Raw genomic sequence first — 19,107 nt, 5'->3', positions numbered from 1 at the left:
ACAATCTGTGATTCAAGGCAAATCACTTAATCTCCTCGTACCTACCAAAAAGAAGCGCTCCAATATCTTCAGGTCGAGTTTGCGCTATATAAAACTGCAAAAAAAAACAAGCATTTGCGATGCAATTGGTCTCGCCTTTGGGACATTATAAGCATTTAGCTATGCAGCACATTAGCCTGGGTGCTGAAACATCCACTGTTCTTTAACATGGAGGGAAAGTAATCACCAAACTGTGTGACACGCCAGGTATGGGAGCACATGGAGAGAAAAATTGCCTTTCAGCGGGAAATGGTATAGTCCAAAGCTCTGTTTTTAATATAAAATCAGGGCCTTCGGTGGTCGTATCACTGAAAATACAAGATTTGAAAAAAATATTATTGTCTACTGGTGCTTGTGGAAAACAATTTCTATAGACTGGAATCTAGAGAATGCTAAAGCGATTCTGGTATTTTATTGACCTCTGCTGGTCGTTTTCTATCAAGAAATTAAATAGAGGCAGTTGAACAAGCAGAAAGCAATTCTGGTATTTTACTGACCTCTACTGGTCGTTTTCTATCAAGACAATTGAATAGAGGTAGTTGAACAGAAAAAAAGTCCATAAGCGGATGCAGACAAGTCCTAGGGCTGATCTGAAGAGCCCACAAAGTACATACACATATAAGTATATACAAAAGTATATATATACAAGAGGTCTTGAATGCTCGACCTAAAAACGACTGGCTGCATAAATTAACCACTGCCAACACCGAGCCAGATCCAAATATTCCGAATCAGCAGCACCGGAGAGGGGCAAGCGGAGCCCTGGAGCAATGTAGAGAGGACAACTGAAGAAAGAGAAAAAGCTTGAGGCCCTTTTTTATTTATTTAAAAGGTTTTATATAGCGCTGGCTAGACCCAGAGGTATCAGAGCGCTTTGCATGAGCATCAGAACATAGTTACAGATTACATCGTTACAAAGGTTACACAGTTATTAGAGCATGGCATCATAGTTACTTGCATGGTCGAGATAAACAATTAGCACAAATACGTAAGGGGAAAAGCAGGCAGAGGGAAAGATACAGGGGAGGGGGAAGGAGCTGGGGAAGAAGACAGGTAAAGAAGGCGGGAAAAAGGAGGGGAGGGTGAAGGACACTGCATGGGAAGAGGAGAGGAGGAGCGACGGGGAACACAAACCGGTAGACGAGTCAAAGCAACGTCCAAAGTCCAGTAAGCTGTGATCTCAGGGGAAGTGGTAACACTTCCCTATCTCAGTTGCGGGAGGCTCCCTTTATGCAGTGGACTCTCTCAGAGGGGTCTCTGAGACTCAAAGGCCTACCTTCTGGATCCTTCCCCAAAAAGGGGAGAGTTCTTTTTTTTGTTGCAGATTTATATAGCACGAACTCGACCCAAAGGTATTGGATCGCTTTACATGAGCACCAGTTACGTTACACTGGACACATTCATTTTTCTTTTGTTTTGGTAGTCTGGTAGGCACGGGAAGATTAAGAGATTTGCCCAGAATCACAGTATGTGGAGTCGACCCAGGGGCTCGAACCATGGCTTCCCAGCTCGAAAGTTGGCAATCTAGCCATGGGACCACATTGTTCAAAGGGCGGCTGTGAGTGAGCAGCAAAAGAAGACTGCAAGATCCTTAACCTCCGCCTCAAAAGGCGGCCAGGCCATACCAACAGCCACCCAGGCCCGCGCAACTCCCACAACCCGGCAGTGTCTGCCAGAAGTCAACTTTTGATGGGCCGACCCCCAGCAACAAAGGGGGCACCGCCGAGAGGCCGCCATTGCCCTTGAGCACCTGATGTGCTCCTGGCCTCTTATGTGCCCATGGTTGCCCCCACCCCTCCGCCCGGTGGCACTGTGCCACTCTGCGTTGCCAGGTTTCTGTAGTGCTTTGTTTCTTTGCATGTTGTTCTTCTGCTGGCACGGTCTGTGTGTCCCGCATCAGTGTCTGCAGAGTTTGACACGTCCCAACAAGACTTGTCTGCAGGAAAAGTACGATTGAAGAGCCCTTGTTGGCTGACATCCAAAAGCGCCTAGAAGAACCTTTTGCCCGCACATCTCTAGGCCCCAATGCCCGCATCTGGAAACTGGCGATGGCCCTGGACTGAAAGACAATGTTTCCAAAGGCAAAGGAAGGTTTGAAGATGGTAGAAACGTTTCCACTCAGACTGGCCAAAAAAATCATAAATATTTCATGCGCACATCCTGGACTAAGCAGCCATAAAAGCATCACTTCTTACTCTATTCCATGTACCTGCGCTTAATCACTGTCACTCACCTAATTGATCAGGATTTAAGGGCATTATGGGTACATACTGCAATGGCTAAAAATGGTATCAAAGGCACTGAAATTAAACACATAATAGCGCTATACAAAATCATTAACTCTGCCTTTAAATTCTTCCAAAGTGGGGAAAATAAAGTGCCACAAAATGGCATCTTGATAAATTGGTATCTGTTAATTGTATAGCACTTAAAAACGACAGAAGTCTAGTATTTATAGCTACATATAAAAAAACAAGTTATTTGTATTTAACTTATTTTTAGGACTATGCTGCAAGTTAGAAAAACTGCCTCAAAGCAGGATGAAAATAAACCAAACCACTTCTAAGTTCATATCTTCTAATTGTATGTACATTTTAATTGCATGTTCTTGGGAAGGTAAAATCCGTTCCAGATTGTTTCTGCTGTGTTTCTGGTTTTGTCACTTAAGTTGCTTGTGAGAGTATCAGGTCTTCTTTACAGCTAGAGTGGGGGTTCAGCAGGCTATCCCTACTGTTCATTTGTGCATGACGTCAGTAGCTTCTATCACTACTGGTTTCCCAGTCTTTACTTATTATCTCTGAAATAATTGACAGCTAAAGGCCATGGCAGGCCTCAAAGGGTGGTTGGCCACTTGTGAATGGCCTTGGGTGGGCCGGGGTGATCCTCTGGAACCGCCTGACCCATTCTCTAGATCTCCTGCTCCCAAGTCACGAACAGGGCGCAATCTGTGCTCCAGTGAGTGAGTGAGACCGAGTGCAGAGGCGAGTTTGGCATTCGACAATCGGCACTGTGGTGTTGAGCGTGAGATTGGCATACAAGGAGAGGGACTCTGTTGACCAATGAGAGCCCTGCAGTGTTGCTCCTGTACCCGCTGTCCACCGTCGAGAGGCAATTCTGTTTCCAGACACCACCATTTCCTTCACCCAGGCCAGGATCCATATGTCATGTGATGTCCTGGTTATGTGCAACGGTGCAGTTGTGCTCGTCAACCGGGTCCTTCTCAGAAGTGAACATGTCATTCACTAAACATTCCAAGTGTCCGAGCGGGACAACCTGTCCCGAAGGAGTCCTTCCTCCTGCTTGCACCTCCAGTGACCTCCTTGGACGGCACGTGCGATTCCTAATATCTGCGTCACTGACCACGCCCCTTCTAAGCACAAACCTGCTTGGTAAGGTCTCCTTCAGTGACCTCAGAGGGAAAGCACCTGCTTCCTTGTATCAGTGGCAATGACCCGGCCGTGAGTTCACCGCCACTGTGCCCGTGCAGTGCCAACCCATTCTGCCACCCTGGGCCCTGCACAGGCCGCAGGCAGGAGACCGTGAGTGAGGGAGCTTTGTGGAGAGTGAAGTTGTCTGTGCTGAGGTGTAACTCAGCCTTGACGTAAGTCGGCACCAAGGCCTGCACCCGCTTGCCCTTTATCGTGCTGTGCAGAAACAAGCTTGGCAACCTGCGAGGTCGAGTTTGAGGTGCTTTCCGGACTGCAGGCCTGTCAGAGGCTTCAGTGATTGAGGTCATTAACACCACGAGGGTCACATGTAATGGTTGATATGGGGCACTCCCTTCAAACTAAAACCAAACAAGCATTTGCAATGCAATAGGTCTCGCATTTGCGAGAGTTTAAGCTATTGCATTGTAAATGACAATGCCTTTTATTTATTTGTTTGCAAAACCAACACATAAATTAAAGGCATTGTCATTTTACAATGCCAATAGCTCAAACTCTCGCCAGTGCGAGACCTATTGCATTGCAAATGCTTGTTTCTTTTTCCATCTAAAGTACACAGCATCTATTATTGTGCTGTTTAGGATAATTTGGCCTCATTGTAGTGTACTTTAAGTGTACAGTACCAAGTACTGGGGCATCTACAAGAATGTGAAAGTATAGCCTAAATACCCTATCGCATCGTCAGTCATCAATTGCTGGGGCACATTCAAATCGTTAATGAAAGAAAAGTATTCAAAATAACAAGCAAATAATCATTTCTTGAAGTCATTCTTCTTCTTAAAACAGTAATTCCAGTGAATACGTTGAGAACCATGTTACACCTATTATACAATAAAAGAAAAAGTATTGTAGCAGCATTGTGAAACTATATTTTCGGCTGATAAGTATTAAATAATTGGCTGCCTTGTGGAAGATACGTTTCATAATTTTTCTAAAGAGAAATGGACTATAGATACCTGAGCGTGATACTGTTCTCAGAATAAATAAGCAGGCAAGTTCCATAAACACGGGTGGCGCACTTGGTGATGACCACAGAAAACTATTCAGGAGCCAAGTAAGCATACAAGGAGTTAATTGGTGTCACTTATTTTGAATCCCTGATGTCGTCTCCCGTTCTCTCCATAACTGCTCCTGCTACATTCTCTTCAGACATAGCACTTTCCACCCACAATCGTTTTACTATAGCCAAGCTATTCCGCGCCTCATCCTAATTTAGATTTGTCAATCGACTTCAGTCCCTTGCACTAACTCTAGATAGCAAGTCAACACTACACTCCCCAGACTAAACACGCACTAGGATACATCTGCAGCATACAATAAAGTCTGATTCAGCATCAATTACTGAATACCATGGACACAATGTGCTCAAATGCCTAAGACCACCTACTTTTTCCTCTGTACTGTTGTAACGTGTTCCTTTCTAAAGGCTTACTCCTAACACAGCAAACAATATAAGCTAGTTCTCTGTTCCACACAGAGTAGAAACAAACTATCTACATAAGTAAGTAGCATACCAAAGTCAAAAACTATCACAAACTCTTGTCTGCAGACAAGCTTAAAGAAACGCAGTTTGGAAAAAGCAAATCCCAGACACAGCCATTGGCACTCTTTAGTTAGTGATATGCCCGCCATGGAGGACCTAGCTTGGCAGTTCACGCTGGACTGTTCCTACTGGAGCAGGGTCAAGACTGATTTTCTTATAGCTGGGTCTAAACTGAGGCAGCATGGTGTGTAGAATAATGATGGATTGGGATGCGGCCCGAGTGATTACCAGTGGCTGAGATTAATACAAGCATTCCATCCATCACTGTTTAGTATACTTTGGCTTCAGGAAGTCGATGTCACTGGTTATTCTAGAGCAGACGTCTTCAGACTAGGGTCATGAACTGATAAGGAGGGAGGGAGCTGGGCACTCTGGGTGACAGATTAGGGCTCTGGTCAAGAGATGCATGGAAAGCACAGAATGCTACAAACAGGTGCCTCAATCTATAATAGGCAACCACGATCTTTTGTCAGCTGTCTTGGCTGGGAGTATGCATCAAAGGAGAGCTTCCAAATAAGGCTCACCTCTTCATCTATAAGATATCACACGTTTAATGTGTTTATAATAACAGGTCTGCCTACAGCACATGGTAATCATGTACTTTTATAAGCAATAACTAAACTGAACGGATCTCTGATTTTTGTATACAACTTTATTTACATTTATGGATATTACACTGACAGTACATGCCATAAGGAGGAGTCCTACAAAGTTTAGACATCCCACTATCCTCATCAGCTCCTAAATAGACAACGGAAGTATTACTGCTCAGGTGGGAATTACAAATGTATGTAAGAGAAATAGTTAAACCAGGTACTTCATACTTGTGCACACTCACCGCAGGTCCAGACACACATGGCGTGCACAGAAAAAGATGCAAGGGCACTCTGCACAGCGCCGTACTGGGTGAAGCGCTATTTACCTGCCCTTCAAACAGTTTGGACAGGTTGGTTGCAACAGCTCGTGTGCACATCCATGGTGCACTTTTAGAGCTCTCGCAGCACTGCACTGCTGGCCGTTCACTAGCAGCGTCTCACGAGCCACAGGTGCGTAGATTTATTGATAAGGGATGTAAGTATAAAATGCTACGTCTGGAATCTGGAGCGTGGTCTAGTGAACCGCCGGCTGGGCGCTCTGTGAGATGCGCGCTCCACTGGTGCAGCGCAAGTGCACGGGCTCCTCTTAGACATTAAAGTGGTCAGTGACACGAGGCACTGCACAGCACTGTACATAACGATGGCATCTGCTGCACTGCGGCACCTATATAAATAAAATGTACTGTGCAAAAACACGACGTGCTGTGCCTCCGTAGGCAAATACATGCTATATGACACATGATGGTTCTTTTAACAACACGAAGAGCACAGCCTGGTCTGTACGGCCGCGGCCCTCACGGAAAACCAGAAGTCAGGCAGGCCAGCCCGGGACGTGGGCGGGGCCTGTAACCAAGCCGGAAGAGGCTGGCGTGAGCTGTGACGCGGGGCTCCCATGCTCGAGGGCGAGCCCAGCGGTGGCGGCCGCATGGAGGAGAGCCCCGGGTCCCAGGAGGGGGCCCGGGTGAATCAAAGAAGGTGGCCGAGGCCGACAATGGCAGTGCGGGCCTCCCAGGAGTCCCAGGAAGCCCCGCAGGAAAAGTGCTGCCGCCACAGAGGGAGTACCCACAGAGCAGTCTGGTAATGTCAGAAGGGCTGGGGGGCTCCATAGGCGCTTAGTTACTGCAGACCGCGGCCCTGTAAGGGTAGCGGTGCAGAGCAGTCCCGCCAGGGAGCAGGGCACTCCAAAGATGGGTTGATTGGGAGGCATGCAGCAGATTGCATGGCTTGTAAGGATGGAAGGGGGACAGGAGATGGGCACATCGCGTGACTGGACGTGCGCGTTCACATTTCCAGTCCGTCCTGCGCGTGTCCATCTCCTGTCTCCCTTGAGAGGCAAGTCCGCGACAATAGGTCTCGCTGGCGACAGCGCTTTCGCGCTCTGGTCGCCAGGCGAGACCTAGAAAGAAGCTGGGGAGGGAGCATCAGGACAAGTTGACGGTGAGGTGGGTTTGGGCGAAGTGGACCTATTTAAGGTATGAACACAGCGTATCGCAGATGTAAACTACTTTAAGTAAAGAACAACTCTAAGTCAACGGTCAAAGCCAGCTGAAACAGTAGCCAATGGCTGAAGGAGGCTGTTCAAAAGCCCCTATGCATGGTGTGTGTGTTTTCTGATGGGACATGTCTCTCGAGGAAGCTAATGCGGTCTGTAGGCCAGACCTAAAAATTGAAGAATAATCCGTTCTCCATTGTTTTTTACAGGATTTTTTTCTGATGACCACATTTTATTACTAGAATTCTAAAGGGATGTGCTATGTTTATCACAATGAACACATTGTGGGCTATAATCTACTCAGCTACACAGCCATCATGAAGATTCCTCCTGGAGAGTGGATATCGCCGAATTACCTGAATTAATTCACATTTTCAGAACAGAAGGGTATTATTTTATTGTACGACTCCTTTCATCATGGTGGGAACACAAAACCGCTCAAGATTTTGTGTATATACAACATCATGCACTGAGTAGTTGGGAGACACAGACATGGCTCAAGAGTTAGCAGTAGGTCGGTCATTTACTTTTCTCTTGACGTTATGACAGCAGCGCACCGCTACTACGCCAGACAGCAGCATCAATGTTACTGCACTGAATTTGCCCTGCACCTTCACACAGCCATTTCATTAGAAAGTCATCAACCATTTTTCACTGATCAGACAGATTTTTTTTTCGTTTTGCATTGGATCTGTCTACGGTAAGTCGAGGATCTAAAATAATACACCACCATCTGGCCTCAACTGGGACTTCCCTCTGACTCCTTAAACGTTACATCACTTGGTGATGAGACCGATGACAAATTCTGCTAACAGAACAAACGTCATCTCTTCTGTATGCTTTCAAACTCCCCGCACCCTAAATAATGTACTGCTATTCCTACCTAAACCCCTGCATGGCTAAGTCATCTCAACCTGTGTTCTAACTCGCTGGCCTCCTGCAGAGGTCTCTACCTAGATCTTCAGAACAGTGCAGTCAAAAAAGTCCAACATATTCAGAGTTTGGCTACTGGAGTTGCTTTAAACTTTGTGAAGTTTGACGATGCTACCGAAGCAAGGAAAAAACTGCATTGGCTGCCAGTTACACAGACAGTACCGTTTTAAATCTTTGCACCATGTTCCAGTTTGAGAGCGGGGGTTTCGTACAAGAGTCTGGAGCCACTCGCGTAAGAGGTAAGTGATTTATTTACATCTTAGGCCCTTAAGTTACAGCAGCAGGTAGGCCCTCTCTGAGCTCCATCCTCCTTCAAACGTCACTATTTCCGAGCACACACCAATATTCCACCCTCAGCATCCCACTCTCAGCATCCCACTCTCAGCATCCCACTCTCAGCATCCCACTCTCAGCATCCCACTCTCAGCATTCCAGACAATACATCGGACATACAGGGAAGGGACATGCTCAAAAAGGCCATTTATGGATTACAAAAGGCTTGCATTAAAGAGCTTTCGGAGATACCATTTTTCGCACACCTTATGTTCCAACTTGGAACTGCCATTTTAGATTGCCAAGATGAAACTAGATCGTTCCAGGGCCTGTTCTCTTTACTATCTTGGTCACAAAATGAAAACATCATGCGTCGTCTTTTAGGAAATCACGTAAGACTGTTTTTGAAGATCTACATCTTCTTCTCGCTTTCAGCCTTTCTACCGTCTGGGTGCAGTTTTGAATGTCTCTTCATTGCCACGCAATGATGCTGTTGGGAGTGTATGTGCACTTTATAAATAAATAATAACGAAAAACAAGCATTAGAAATGCAATAGGTCTCGCAGCATTAGAGTTAGTGCTTTTAGAATTGTTAATGGGTTTAGCATGAGGGTGAGGGTGAGTGAGGGTGAGGGTGAGTGAGTGTGAGTGTGAGTGTGGGTGAGTGGGGGTGAGTGTGAGTGGGGGTGAGTGTGGGTGAGTGTGGGTGAGGGTGAGGGATTGAGGGTGAGGGGTTGAGGGTGAGTGAGGGTGAGGGGTTGAGGGTGAATGAGGGTGAGGGAGGGTGAGGGGTTGAGGGTGAGTGGGGGTGAGTGAGGGTGAGGGGTTGAAGGTGAGTGAGGGTGAAGGTGAGTGAGGGTGAGTGTGGGTGAGTGTGGGTGAGTGAGGGTGAGTGTGGGTGAGTGTGGGTGAGTGTGGGTGAGTGTGGGTGAGGGATTGAGGGTGAGGGGTTGAGGGTGAGGGGTTGAGGGTGGGTGAGGGGTTGAGGGTAGGTATTGTTGCTGGAAACGAGGTTCTTGGCTTTTTCTTTTTTTACTTTTGGTCGTTTGAATCTGCAGTCACGTATATTTGGACCCAATGTGAATATTTATGTTAAGCGAAGTGATGAGTTTTTCAAAATGGGGTCTATATGAGACACATAAAATATGCCAGTACAACTTTAATATTGCCTTTCTAATTTACAAATTCTTTCGGAGCAGTGCGTATAATAATAATTCATATGAGTTGGCATACTACTGAATGCATACATTCTGACTCTGCCTTGCCCGACTCAATCCTCTTTAATCCCACCTGCGGAGTGTCCCTAATTTCAGGGTTCCCACAGTTTTTGCATTCATAGCGCCAGAAAGGTAGAGGTCACTGTGGAAAACATCAGGGTTGATACCCTGAATACATACGATCGACATGGGCCCCTGAATGCAACAACCGGTCGGCAGAATTTCGTACAGTGGACTGTAATCAACGACACTTCCTTCCGAGGATCGCTCACTTCGAAAGAACTGGAATAAGGGGCTTTTATCTTTGTGCCCCGTTAGGACATGTTCTTCCTTCATTGCATATGAATAGATTGCAAAGTTTAATATTAATGCAATCACCAGTCACCCATCAATAAGACCTGTGGGCCTTTGCCGCAAATAATGAACGTTTACTCATGATGGTGCTCTCTCGCCCTAACAATGCTCAGGGACCAAGGGGCAGATTTACAAGCCCCTTGCGCCACTTTTCCCCATGTTAAAAATGACGCAAGGGGCTTGTAAATAAGCCCCAAGTCTTTGGCTACACTTTGTTAGTGACCAATCGCTGCAGTTCGTCATGCCGATGCTTCCAGGTCAGATGGGCAGCTGCTCGTGCCACCAACACATCTTGCTTGCTATGGGACTGGACAGTAGTGTCGTTCAGTCCTAGTTGCGTAAAGGCAATGGCGAAACAAACCCTATCGCCCTCAGCAACGTAAGACCCTGTGCCAGTAACAGTACTAGATCAGGCTCACGGCCAGCCAGGCTCTAAAAAGACCGTTTATCTTCTTGGGGCAGGAACAAACAAATAGAGGCAGGTTATTCACATATATTTCAGTGTGCGCTGCAAACGACTTTAACAGAACCAAGGAATCCTAACTGTCCGACGCAGGTAGTGAGCGACCATACCAGGGTTTTCGGACACTCCAAAAAGACAAACACTCACCTGGTCGCAGATGAAGTGTTTGTCAATTCACACAATCGCGCAGACGATGAGAAAGCGACCCTGGATACGACCAACTGCCCGCTGCGAACCTCTTCGTGAAAGGTGGCACCAATGCCCGGTCTGAGATTTCACGGGACGGGAGAGGGCAGGAGTTCCATACTCGCAGCACTTCGCTTAGTACGTGCTTGTTAACATACAACTGCGCATGCGTCCCGGCGAGCTTCGATTCCCGCAAGTGAACTGTTGAACGTTCCGGGATGTGACGTCACTGGGCAGGCTGCTGTTGAGTGTCTCCAATGGAAAATCCCGAGCCTCACTGATCAATTGTTCCAAGAGTGTCAATCAGAGGGGCCGGAAGTAAGCACCAGCGGCGATTCTGGGAATCTCCTGTGTTTCTCATCACCTAGAACAATAAGAGGGCGGAGTATTGTGAAAGTTGCTAAAATCGTAGCTCTGACCCAAACACGTGGTGGATCTTACAGAAGATCGAGGAGGCGGAGAGTTGAGGCAGGCAGGCAGGCATGGGAGGAGAGGAGGAGGGGGGAGGAGAGTAGGGGAGGCACGGCCTAGCGGCCGTGCAATCAAGTAGTGAGGGGGCGGAGTTGTGGGAAGGCTGAGAGAGAGAGTAGGCGGCTGGGGGCATGTGCACGCGCATTTAAGCTCAATGCGCATGCGCATTGAGCTTAAATTTATCGTGCACTGCAAGGAATCGCCACGATTCCTTGCAGTGTGGATAAAGAGCGGATAAGTGCCAATACTCTCGCCTTGCTCGATGCGCATGCGCATCGACAGGCGAGACCTAAAAATTGTGTCCCTGGGAGGCATGTTGTGCCATTTTGAGCACGTGGCTCCCCCTACTGGCGGCTCACGCGCGCCACCTGCGTCATTCTAAATCAATCAAAGCATTAGCAGGCAGGCTGCTTTTGTGATATATAAATAGATATAACCGAGGCAGGGCCCTGAAAAGAGGGGGACCCGGGGTAACCAGCCCTGGCTTTCTCCCACTGCGGGTGCCACACTGAACTGTTTCTCTTGCTCTGTGTCTTGTTTGAGGAGCGCCTGCATAGTGAGAGTGGCAGAGCGAGGCCGGCCTGGGGGCCGATTTATTTTAGTCTGTGGATCAAGAAACTCCACACACCTGCATACATGCCAACATTTTAGGACAGGGGGTGGGAGATTTAAAATAAAAAATCGGGAGAATGAAAATTCTCCATTGACTTTTTTATTGTAGAAAATGCAATTTCAGGCAGGAGACGGCTCAAATAAAGCCATTTTTTGGCTTGAAAAATCGGTAGTCTCCCGCCTCAATCGGGTCTATTGGCATGTATGCACCTGGGCTGATTTTTCCAAGCTTTTTCCAGCGTCAGGTACGAGGTAGTCTGAGCAGGCCCATATTAGGCCCATTCATTGTTATTTGCAGAATGGCATTAGGCTTCAGGAGGACGCCATCATGTGGTGCACTCCTTCCATCCTGGACCCCAGAAGGTGTCAGTGAGCCTGTGAGAGAGGTGTGTCTTTTGAGCAGTGCAATTAACTAGTTGTCCAAGGAGGAAGCTTATGTCCCCCACAGCAGGTCACAACGACCAGACAGACAAGCCTTAGCTGCGTCTGCCAGTTTTCTCGGATTGAGATAAACAAAACAAGAAACACAAAAGTTTTAAATAACTTGGCAATTTAAAAACAAATCTGACTCGAAACAGACGGCTTTTTCGGCATGAATGGTTGCGAACTGTAATTGTGAGCCTGTTTTCTTTTGGGTGCCCGGGACAATTTTTCATGCCAATCCAACCCTGACAATATCTATGCAACTACCAACCATGACACTCCTACACGTGTGATTATTCAGACTATTCCAGGCCCCAAAAGCTATAAGAATGGCGCGGGTGTCAGGAATTAATCGTTTTAATGTATATTACATTGATAAACAGCTATTGTTCTGCTCATCACTAAATTACACAGACAGCACCACCATGTGGCAGACTGTCATACTGCCGGTATTCACCGTTAATTAGGTGCAGAGCACTGGAAATCACCGGCTCAAATTAAACACTGAAGAGGTGCCATGTATTGTTTTGGGACTTTTCAAGTTCGGCTTTGCTAGAATAAACTTCCTTACAAGTCCCAAAATGGAAAGCAATAGTGACTAAAAAGCCAGTGTGGTCTGAAGCTGTCAATCACTCTTGTCATGGCGCCACTGAGTAGCTGTGGACAATCCAGTCTATTTGCAGATCTTCACGTGTCAGATAGGTCATCAGCCCAGCACGCCATGGGGGGATCTCCACAGACCTCTACGCTGGCAGGGCCAGTGGATACAGCTCAAACTGGCCCACAGACTGACCTGTCAGACCGGACACTGCCTGATTGCCATACAGGCTAGTCCAACCCTGCGTGCCGGCACTTCCCCGGAGCAAACAGGTACTGTAAAGTATGAGTCCTGCATTTCTACTGTTCAATTTAAAGCACTGATTCCATGTCTTCAGAAACCCAAGTTGCAGCCCAGTGCCACCCTACCCCTGTTCACCTACTCCCCACTAGTCCATTTTTTTCTCCCAGTGAACCGACATCTGGGAGCACCCCGGAAGTGCTCCATGTGTGTTTGATTTGCTCTGCTGAACTGAGAGTGCGTCCGAAGTGTGATCCCCACATAGTAAATGGTCTGCACTGGTCCATAACCAGGCCAATAGGAGACTGACTGTTTATGGAAGATGAAAATCGATTGAGGGGGTACAGTGCCTCTGGGGGCGAATCCATCAAGCTCTCTCCATCTAACACCTTCTTTCCCATTTAGGACCCGAATCCTTACGTGGTATCAGTGGGCTTTAGAAAGACCCTTCACTCAAACAACCGTGGGGCTACTCTTCCCTTTGAATATGTGTAGTGTGAATGTGCTTGTGGTTTGCATTACACCCATGTGTGGAATGAGTACTGCCCCCTCCAAAGGCTTTTTCCACGCAGCACAAGTTGATGATTTCTTGCACAGGGTAAGATCAGGGCTTTCAGTGGGATGAAAAAACTGGGGGGGATGGGGTATCTCAAAGGGGCGTGGTCAGTGTAATTAAGGGCGTGGCTTTAAAACACTTAAGCTAAAAATTTGCGCTTAGCATAGCGTGCCACCGACGGGTATTTTTCTGCTTGAGTCATTACATCCAGATATATAATACAACAAGTGACATCACACCTACAACATGCCAGGACTATTGGCTTTGTCAATGGCTGCTAGTTGCATAAGATAAACTATGGCTTCGTTGTGTATAATATTGAAAATGCTTCAGTTCTAAAATCATGAGACTGTGAAAGAACTATAACCAGGCTCTTTGAAGTTACATCAGACGGTGAAGGGTGGCACTGCTGCAGGGTTTGAAAAAAAATTCACCTAGAGTGAGGGCAAAAATGGAGAGCTCGATAGGGACCTGTTTCGGCACCAGCTTTTAGAAACTGCCGGTGCTCAGCACTGGCAAGACCCAGCCCACTTAAAGCCCTGAGTGTAAGACCATTCCTGCCTATCAGTCGTTACAGCAGCCTCTGGTGTGGCGCTGCAAACTCCATTGTAGTCCCACACTTTCTAATATCTGGCTGCAATCTACATCGAGCCCATAACCCTGCCTGAATACAAAAGGCTGATCGAAACCTTCCCTGATGCCAGACAGCTCTGATTGCTCGGTGTATGCATGGGGTCGTTTACTGACCCTGGTGGTGTAAGATTTAAGGAGTTTCCCTTACTGTGTGTCCTTGCCACTCCAATCCACTGAGTTGCCACCCTATAACCAGGGCCACTGGAACTGTGCGTCAGGGGAGGGTCAAATTATGCAGAGGTGAGTAAACTATGCGGCAAGAACAGGCAAATTATGTGGCACTATGCAGCACATTTTGAGATAGTTTTACTTCATTATTTAGTCATTTTAAACGTGTTAACACTGTCTAGGCATTAAGTGTACCTCATTAGTATCAGTTTAATACCCAAATATAGCAATAATCTACAGAAAGGTGACCAGTTAACCTTTGCAAAGGTCCTTCCACTGCGCGGCAACAGGTGTCACGGCGTTTTTACTAACTTTTGAACCATTTGAGCTAGAAACAACATTTTATGTTAAAATCTGCAAATTATGCGGCAGATGATTGATTGTGTGACAAATGCAGAAAACCTGCAATTATGCGTAAATCACCACGGCTGCACAATCTTATAATCCCAGTGGCCCTGCCTATAACCCGGCCCGAGAAAAAGCACAACAGAGGGCATCTGTATATTAGCAAAATTAATATACTTTAACATTCTGTCTGGTACCTTTGATGCCATTGCAAAGAGACTGTAAACTAAGTCGTAGTATGAGATCTGAGTGCTTCTCTTTCTGAAGAAACCTGAAATCCACTGGCCCTTCCCCATAGGATGACATGTCTATAGGCCTCAATGTTAACGTGTATGTTCTGTTACCGAAAGGTCAAAGTGCATAACACAAGCATGAAAACTGGGACCCTGAGTACAGTGTTGTGGGGTCATTGAGCCTGTGACCAGGCTGTGACCACGGTCAGAACAGTGGCTAAAAATGAAGAAAATATTCTGTAACTATTTTATTGGCCTTTCACCTATATAGTGGGGAATGCCCAATTGGACTGCACCTAGCGCAAACCATATTAATAGGTTTACATTTCAGAACTAGTAACAGCCAGACAGTATCTATCAAAAGGGTTACCACTTTGTCACCAAGAAGTGTCAAATCATTATGTTAAATAAAGCTTATAATGGTTCCCAAGCTGCCTTTAGATTAGCTGATAACCACATTTACACATATTTGGGAACGCCGTACTCAACAGATCCTACATACTTCGACCACTCGTCTTACAGTGACAACTAAATCAAAAAAATGGGGAAGTCCGAGGTTTTTCTGGGTTTTGGCCTCCTCTACATAGACATTATTTAAAAAAAAATACAACCCAGTTCAATTTTGTACAAACTACTCTCCATGAAAGAAAAACAAAGGTTTTCCGTATAAAATCCTCACCCACCAGAGAATACCCCTTGGTGTGTGTGTGTCTCTCTCTCCTCTCTCTCTCTCTCTCTCTCTCTCTCTCTCTCCTCTCTCTCTCTCCTCCCTCTCTCTCTCTCCCCTCTCTCTCTCTCTCTCTCTCCTCTCTCTCTCTCCTCCCTCTCTCTCTCTCCCCTCTCTCTCTCTCTCTCCCCTCTCTCTCTCTCCTCCCTCTCTCTCTCTCCCCTCTCTCTCTCTCTCTCCTCTCTCTCTCTCCCCTCCCCCCCCCCTCCCCCAGTGTCATTTTAAGGTTTTGTGGGGTCCTGGGAAAGACCTATTTCAACTGTTTCTCTGTGACACTGTTAAAGTTTAACATATTATTTTCATTGTTTAGCATCATGTGAGCTTGAATAGCAAAAAATGGGTAATACAAAGTTGACATTTGTTCTGCACCAGTGCCCCGAAAATATGTCATGGCTGGCGCCCTCAAACCCTTAAGCGGACACTGTTGACATGAACGAGCTTCCCAAAATAAGTGCTGCCGGGTGAGCATCCAGGCACTGCAGAGTTATCGCTGCAGTGCAGCCTTTCTTCCCCACGTTGTTGGCCTTTTAGCAATAGTCTGGTGTATAAGCAAGATATGTTTGCTGCTCTTACAGTAGGGCTTGAGCAGGAAGATGCAATGATAACTTTGTCAAGGGTTAACCTTGAAAATGAGGTGGACATTTCCCACATCCTAGTGCCGGAACCTGATCGACTTGCAGAGAACTTGTGAGGCCTGAGGGAAAGGGTTGCATTGCAGATCTGATAATTGTGTAATATGCTCTGTCTTCATTGCAGGTGGAGGAGATCCCATTTGACCCATCTGATTTACAGCGGCTGCCCAAGCAACAGGTGCCACCATGGTCACAGAAGCCTCAAGATCTGGGCGCGTCAATGCCCTCCCGGATACCCGGAAGCGGAGCAAGACCGCAATGTTCAAAAAGTATGGTGTCCCAATCATCGCCGCCATCCTGGTGGCAGCAGCGATCGTGGTGATCGGAATTCTAAGTAAGTTCTCCTGACTTTTAAGTCGGTCACTGAGCAGCGTGAATACAGCGTGCATCCTGTGTGGTTGAACAATTGTGCCGTCATGTAGCACCGACCACCGGTGCCATCAAGTAGCCCAATGGTTGTAGCCATTCATAGGTGCTTGTTATATTGCTGGGGAGGCAAGGTACTCAATTGTTTGTTGGTGTCACTGTGATTGCTAGCTCACAGCCTCCTACAAGGTGTTTCACGCCTACTGACTCTCCTTGCCATGGTTAATGTTATCTAAGGATCAAGTTCAACCATTGTTTGTTGATGTCTCGGCAATGGGTTGCCCAGAACCACCTCCTACTTGCAGCCGAACATGAGTTTCATGCCATCTCTCTCACTGTCCTTGTCCTGGTTAAGGGTCCCTTAGAAGTGGGATTCATGCGGGTGTCAATGTCATCGTTGGCCCAGTACATCATCCTCGTAGTCTGAACCCTCTCACCCCCTCTTGCTCCTGTTGTCTCAACTAAGGTCTTGGATGTGGGTCTTACCACTGTTTGTTGGTGTCTCAATGACTGCTAGCTCAAACCCTCCTGCAATCTGTCTCACTCCACTGTTTATGCTCTCCTTGTCTCAGTTAAGGTCATCTTGGATAACTACTACTTCTTTTGCACGAAGTCCTTCAAGTTCATCCCGCTGAGCAAATGGTGTGATGGGAAGGAAGACTGCTCCGACGGGCAGGACGAAGCGAACTGCGTGATAAAGATTGACATCACCACCCCGGCGCCATGTAAGTTTTTAGGGGTCATGGCATAGACATGGGAATTCTGAAACCCCTCAAATCATCCACCTGAGGTGGTGAGGGGCCTGGAAGATCTCCTGACAGGCTGGTTCTTGCAAAGAGACGGAATCACTCCTGTGTTAGGGGCACCTAACGAGGGACTGGTTTTGACCCTACACCAGGACCGAGCCGCAGGCGTCCCTCCATGATACGGAGTAAAAACTTGTTGAGTTCTCCTGTCCTGTCCCTGATAAGCCTCAGAAGGGTTTGTGTGATTGTTCGCCGCAGTCTGCAGACCCTATAATACTCCATCAACTGGCTGAAACCACAGAACTAACATCTTTTCTCTCTCTTTCTCTTCAGTCAGGATCTCAGAGACACGCTCCATCCTGCAGGCCAACATTCAGTTGAGCGGGACCTGGGGCCTGGTCTGCTATGACACTTTCAACCAGCAGAAGGCGATAGCGGTTTGCAAAGCCCTGGGATTCAACAGGTACTGTCCTGCGTATGGCAATGGGATTGCAGGCGTGGGGTGCCATGATTGCACTTTATATGTACACGTGGAGAAGTGTGGCTCACCGGTTAGAGGAGGCAGACCCGGACGCAGAGGTTAGACCCAGGACCAGGGTTCAATTCCCGCCGCGGCAGGGGCTTGAGCTCAAAAATGTCCACGGACTCGATAATTCTCGCCTCGGCGCCTACTCGAATCATGGGTTCACACTCTGCAACTCTGGGCAATAGCTTGCTTAGTCTCCACAACGTCCCCACCGCGATGGGATGCCTGGCTTTCACCTTGGGGATGCCCAGTAGGGGTTATCTCGCAGGGAAAAGCCAGGACGGGTTCCCAAAGCAAGCGCCTTGAGACCTTACGGTGAAGGGCGCTATATAAGAACGTATGATTTACGATTTTATTTTATTTTACATTCACCTTCACCCACACATACATTCTCCTACACGCACATCTATTGCACACTGCCATGCACACGTAGATACGCACTGCCAGGCCAACCATTACACAAAATCACACATACTAATGTGCAAAAATATGCGTAATGCAGATAGGCTAAAACTATAGATGCTCTCATGCACAAACAAGCCATATAGATGCACACATCCATACCTACACACACACACTCACGCGCTCTTGACCACACTTCAAAATCACGTACCCATAAACTCACAAACAGAAATAGATACGCATACTCAAGCACTCATATACACACACATGTTCCTTCTCAGACACACACAGGCGTACATCTGTGCACTCACGTGTACGCACACACAATAACACAAGTGCAAGCACATGCAAGTACACAGACCAGACATGCAGGTGCACATGCTTTCAGAAACCAAATGTATTTGGCGCTAATTCCTAATCTAGTTTCACTTAAAGTTGCTAAAAGTTTAGAAAGTATCTTTTTGTTCACTTTCAGTAGTGGTGTGGTGGGGCAGGCCTTCAGATTAAAATGTAAACAGGTGGCCTCCGCAGTCCTCTTTCCACATTGTCCAAGAGCTGTAAAAAATGAGAAAAGCCTCCATAACCGTCTGAAGCTCAGAACCCAACATGGGGAGTATAATTCCCCTTGGACCAAGATTTCTCAGATCCAGATAATCTATGTTAAGCCATGATTTGGGTTTTGTGGGGGTTTATGGACGCCAATAGTTATGAGATGGTTTAGTAAATTTCAGAGGTCTGTGGAGAGGGGCCCCAGTGACCAGCCTTCTCCTGAATGGTCTGTTTACCCCAGGTGGTCGAGGAAACCCCAAAGACTGGACTGGACTGTGTACCCCAGAAGTTCATGCAAATCCTCAGTTCCTGTATAATACTGGGATGCAGGTGATTCG

General features: G+C 47.0%; 1 protein-coding gene across 1 annotated transcript in view; it reads left to right on the top strand.

Annotated features, from left to right (window-relative positions):
- TMPRSS4 (transmembrane serine protease 4) overlaps nt 1-19,107 on the top strand; it is an 86,739-nt gene that overhangs the window by 22,407 nt on the left and 45,225 nt on the right. Inside the window, exons 2-4 of the mRNA XM_078682264.1 lie at nt 16,305-16,514; nt 17,119-17,271; nt 17,626-17,755. Of these exons, the coding sequence (XP_078538390.1) occupies nt 16,367-16,514; nt 17,119-17,271; nt 17,626-17,755 (431 nt within the window). The 5' untranslated portion in view covers nt 16,305-16,366. The remainder of the gene's footprint in view (nt 1-16,304; nt 16,515-17,118; nt 17,272-17,625; nt 17,756-19,107) is intronic.

This window comes from Lissotriton helveticus, chromosome 3_1 (assembly GCF_964261635.1).
Source record: "Lissotriton helveticus chromosome 3_1, aLisHel1.1, whole genome shotgun sequence".
In the NCBI taxonomy this organism is placed as follows: Eukaryota; Metazoa; Chordata; class Amphibia; order Caudata; family Salamandridae; genus Lissotriton; species Lissotriton helveticus.
Note: the sequence above shows the minus strand (reverse complement) of the source record. Positions and strands in the feature narration are given on the sequence as shown.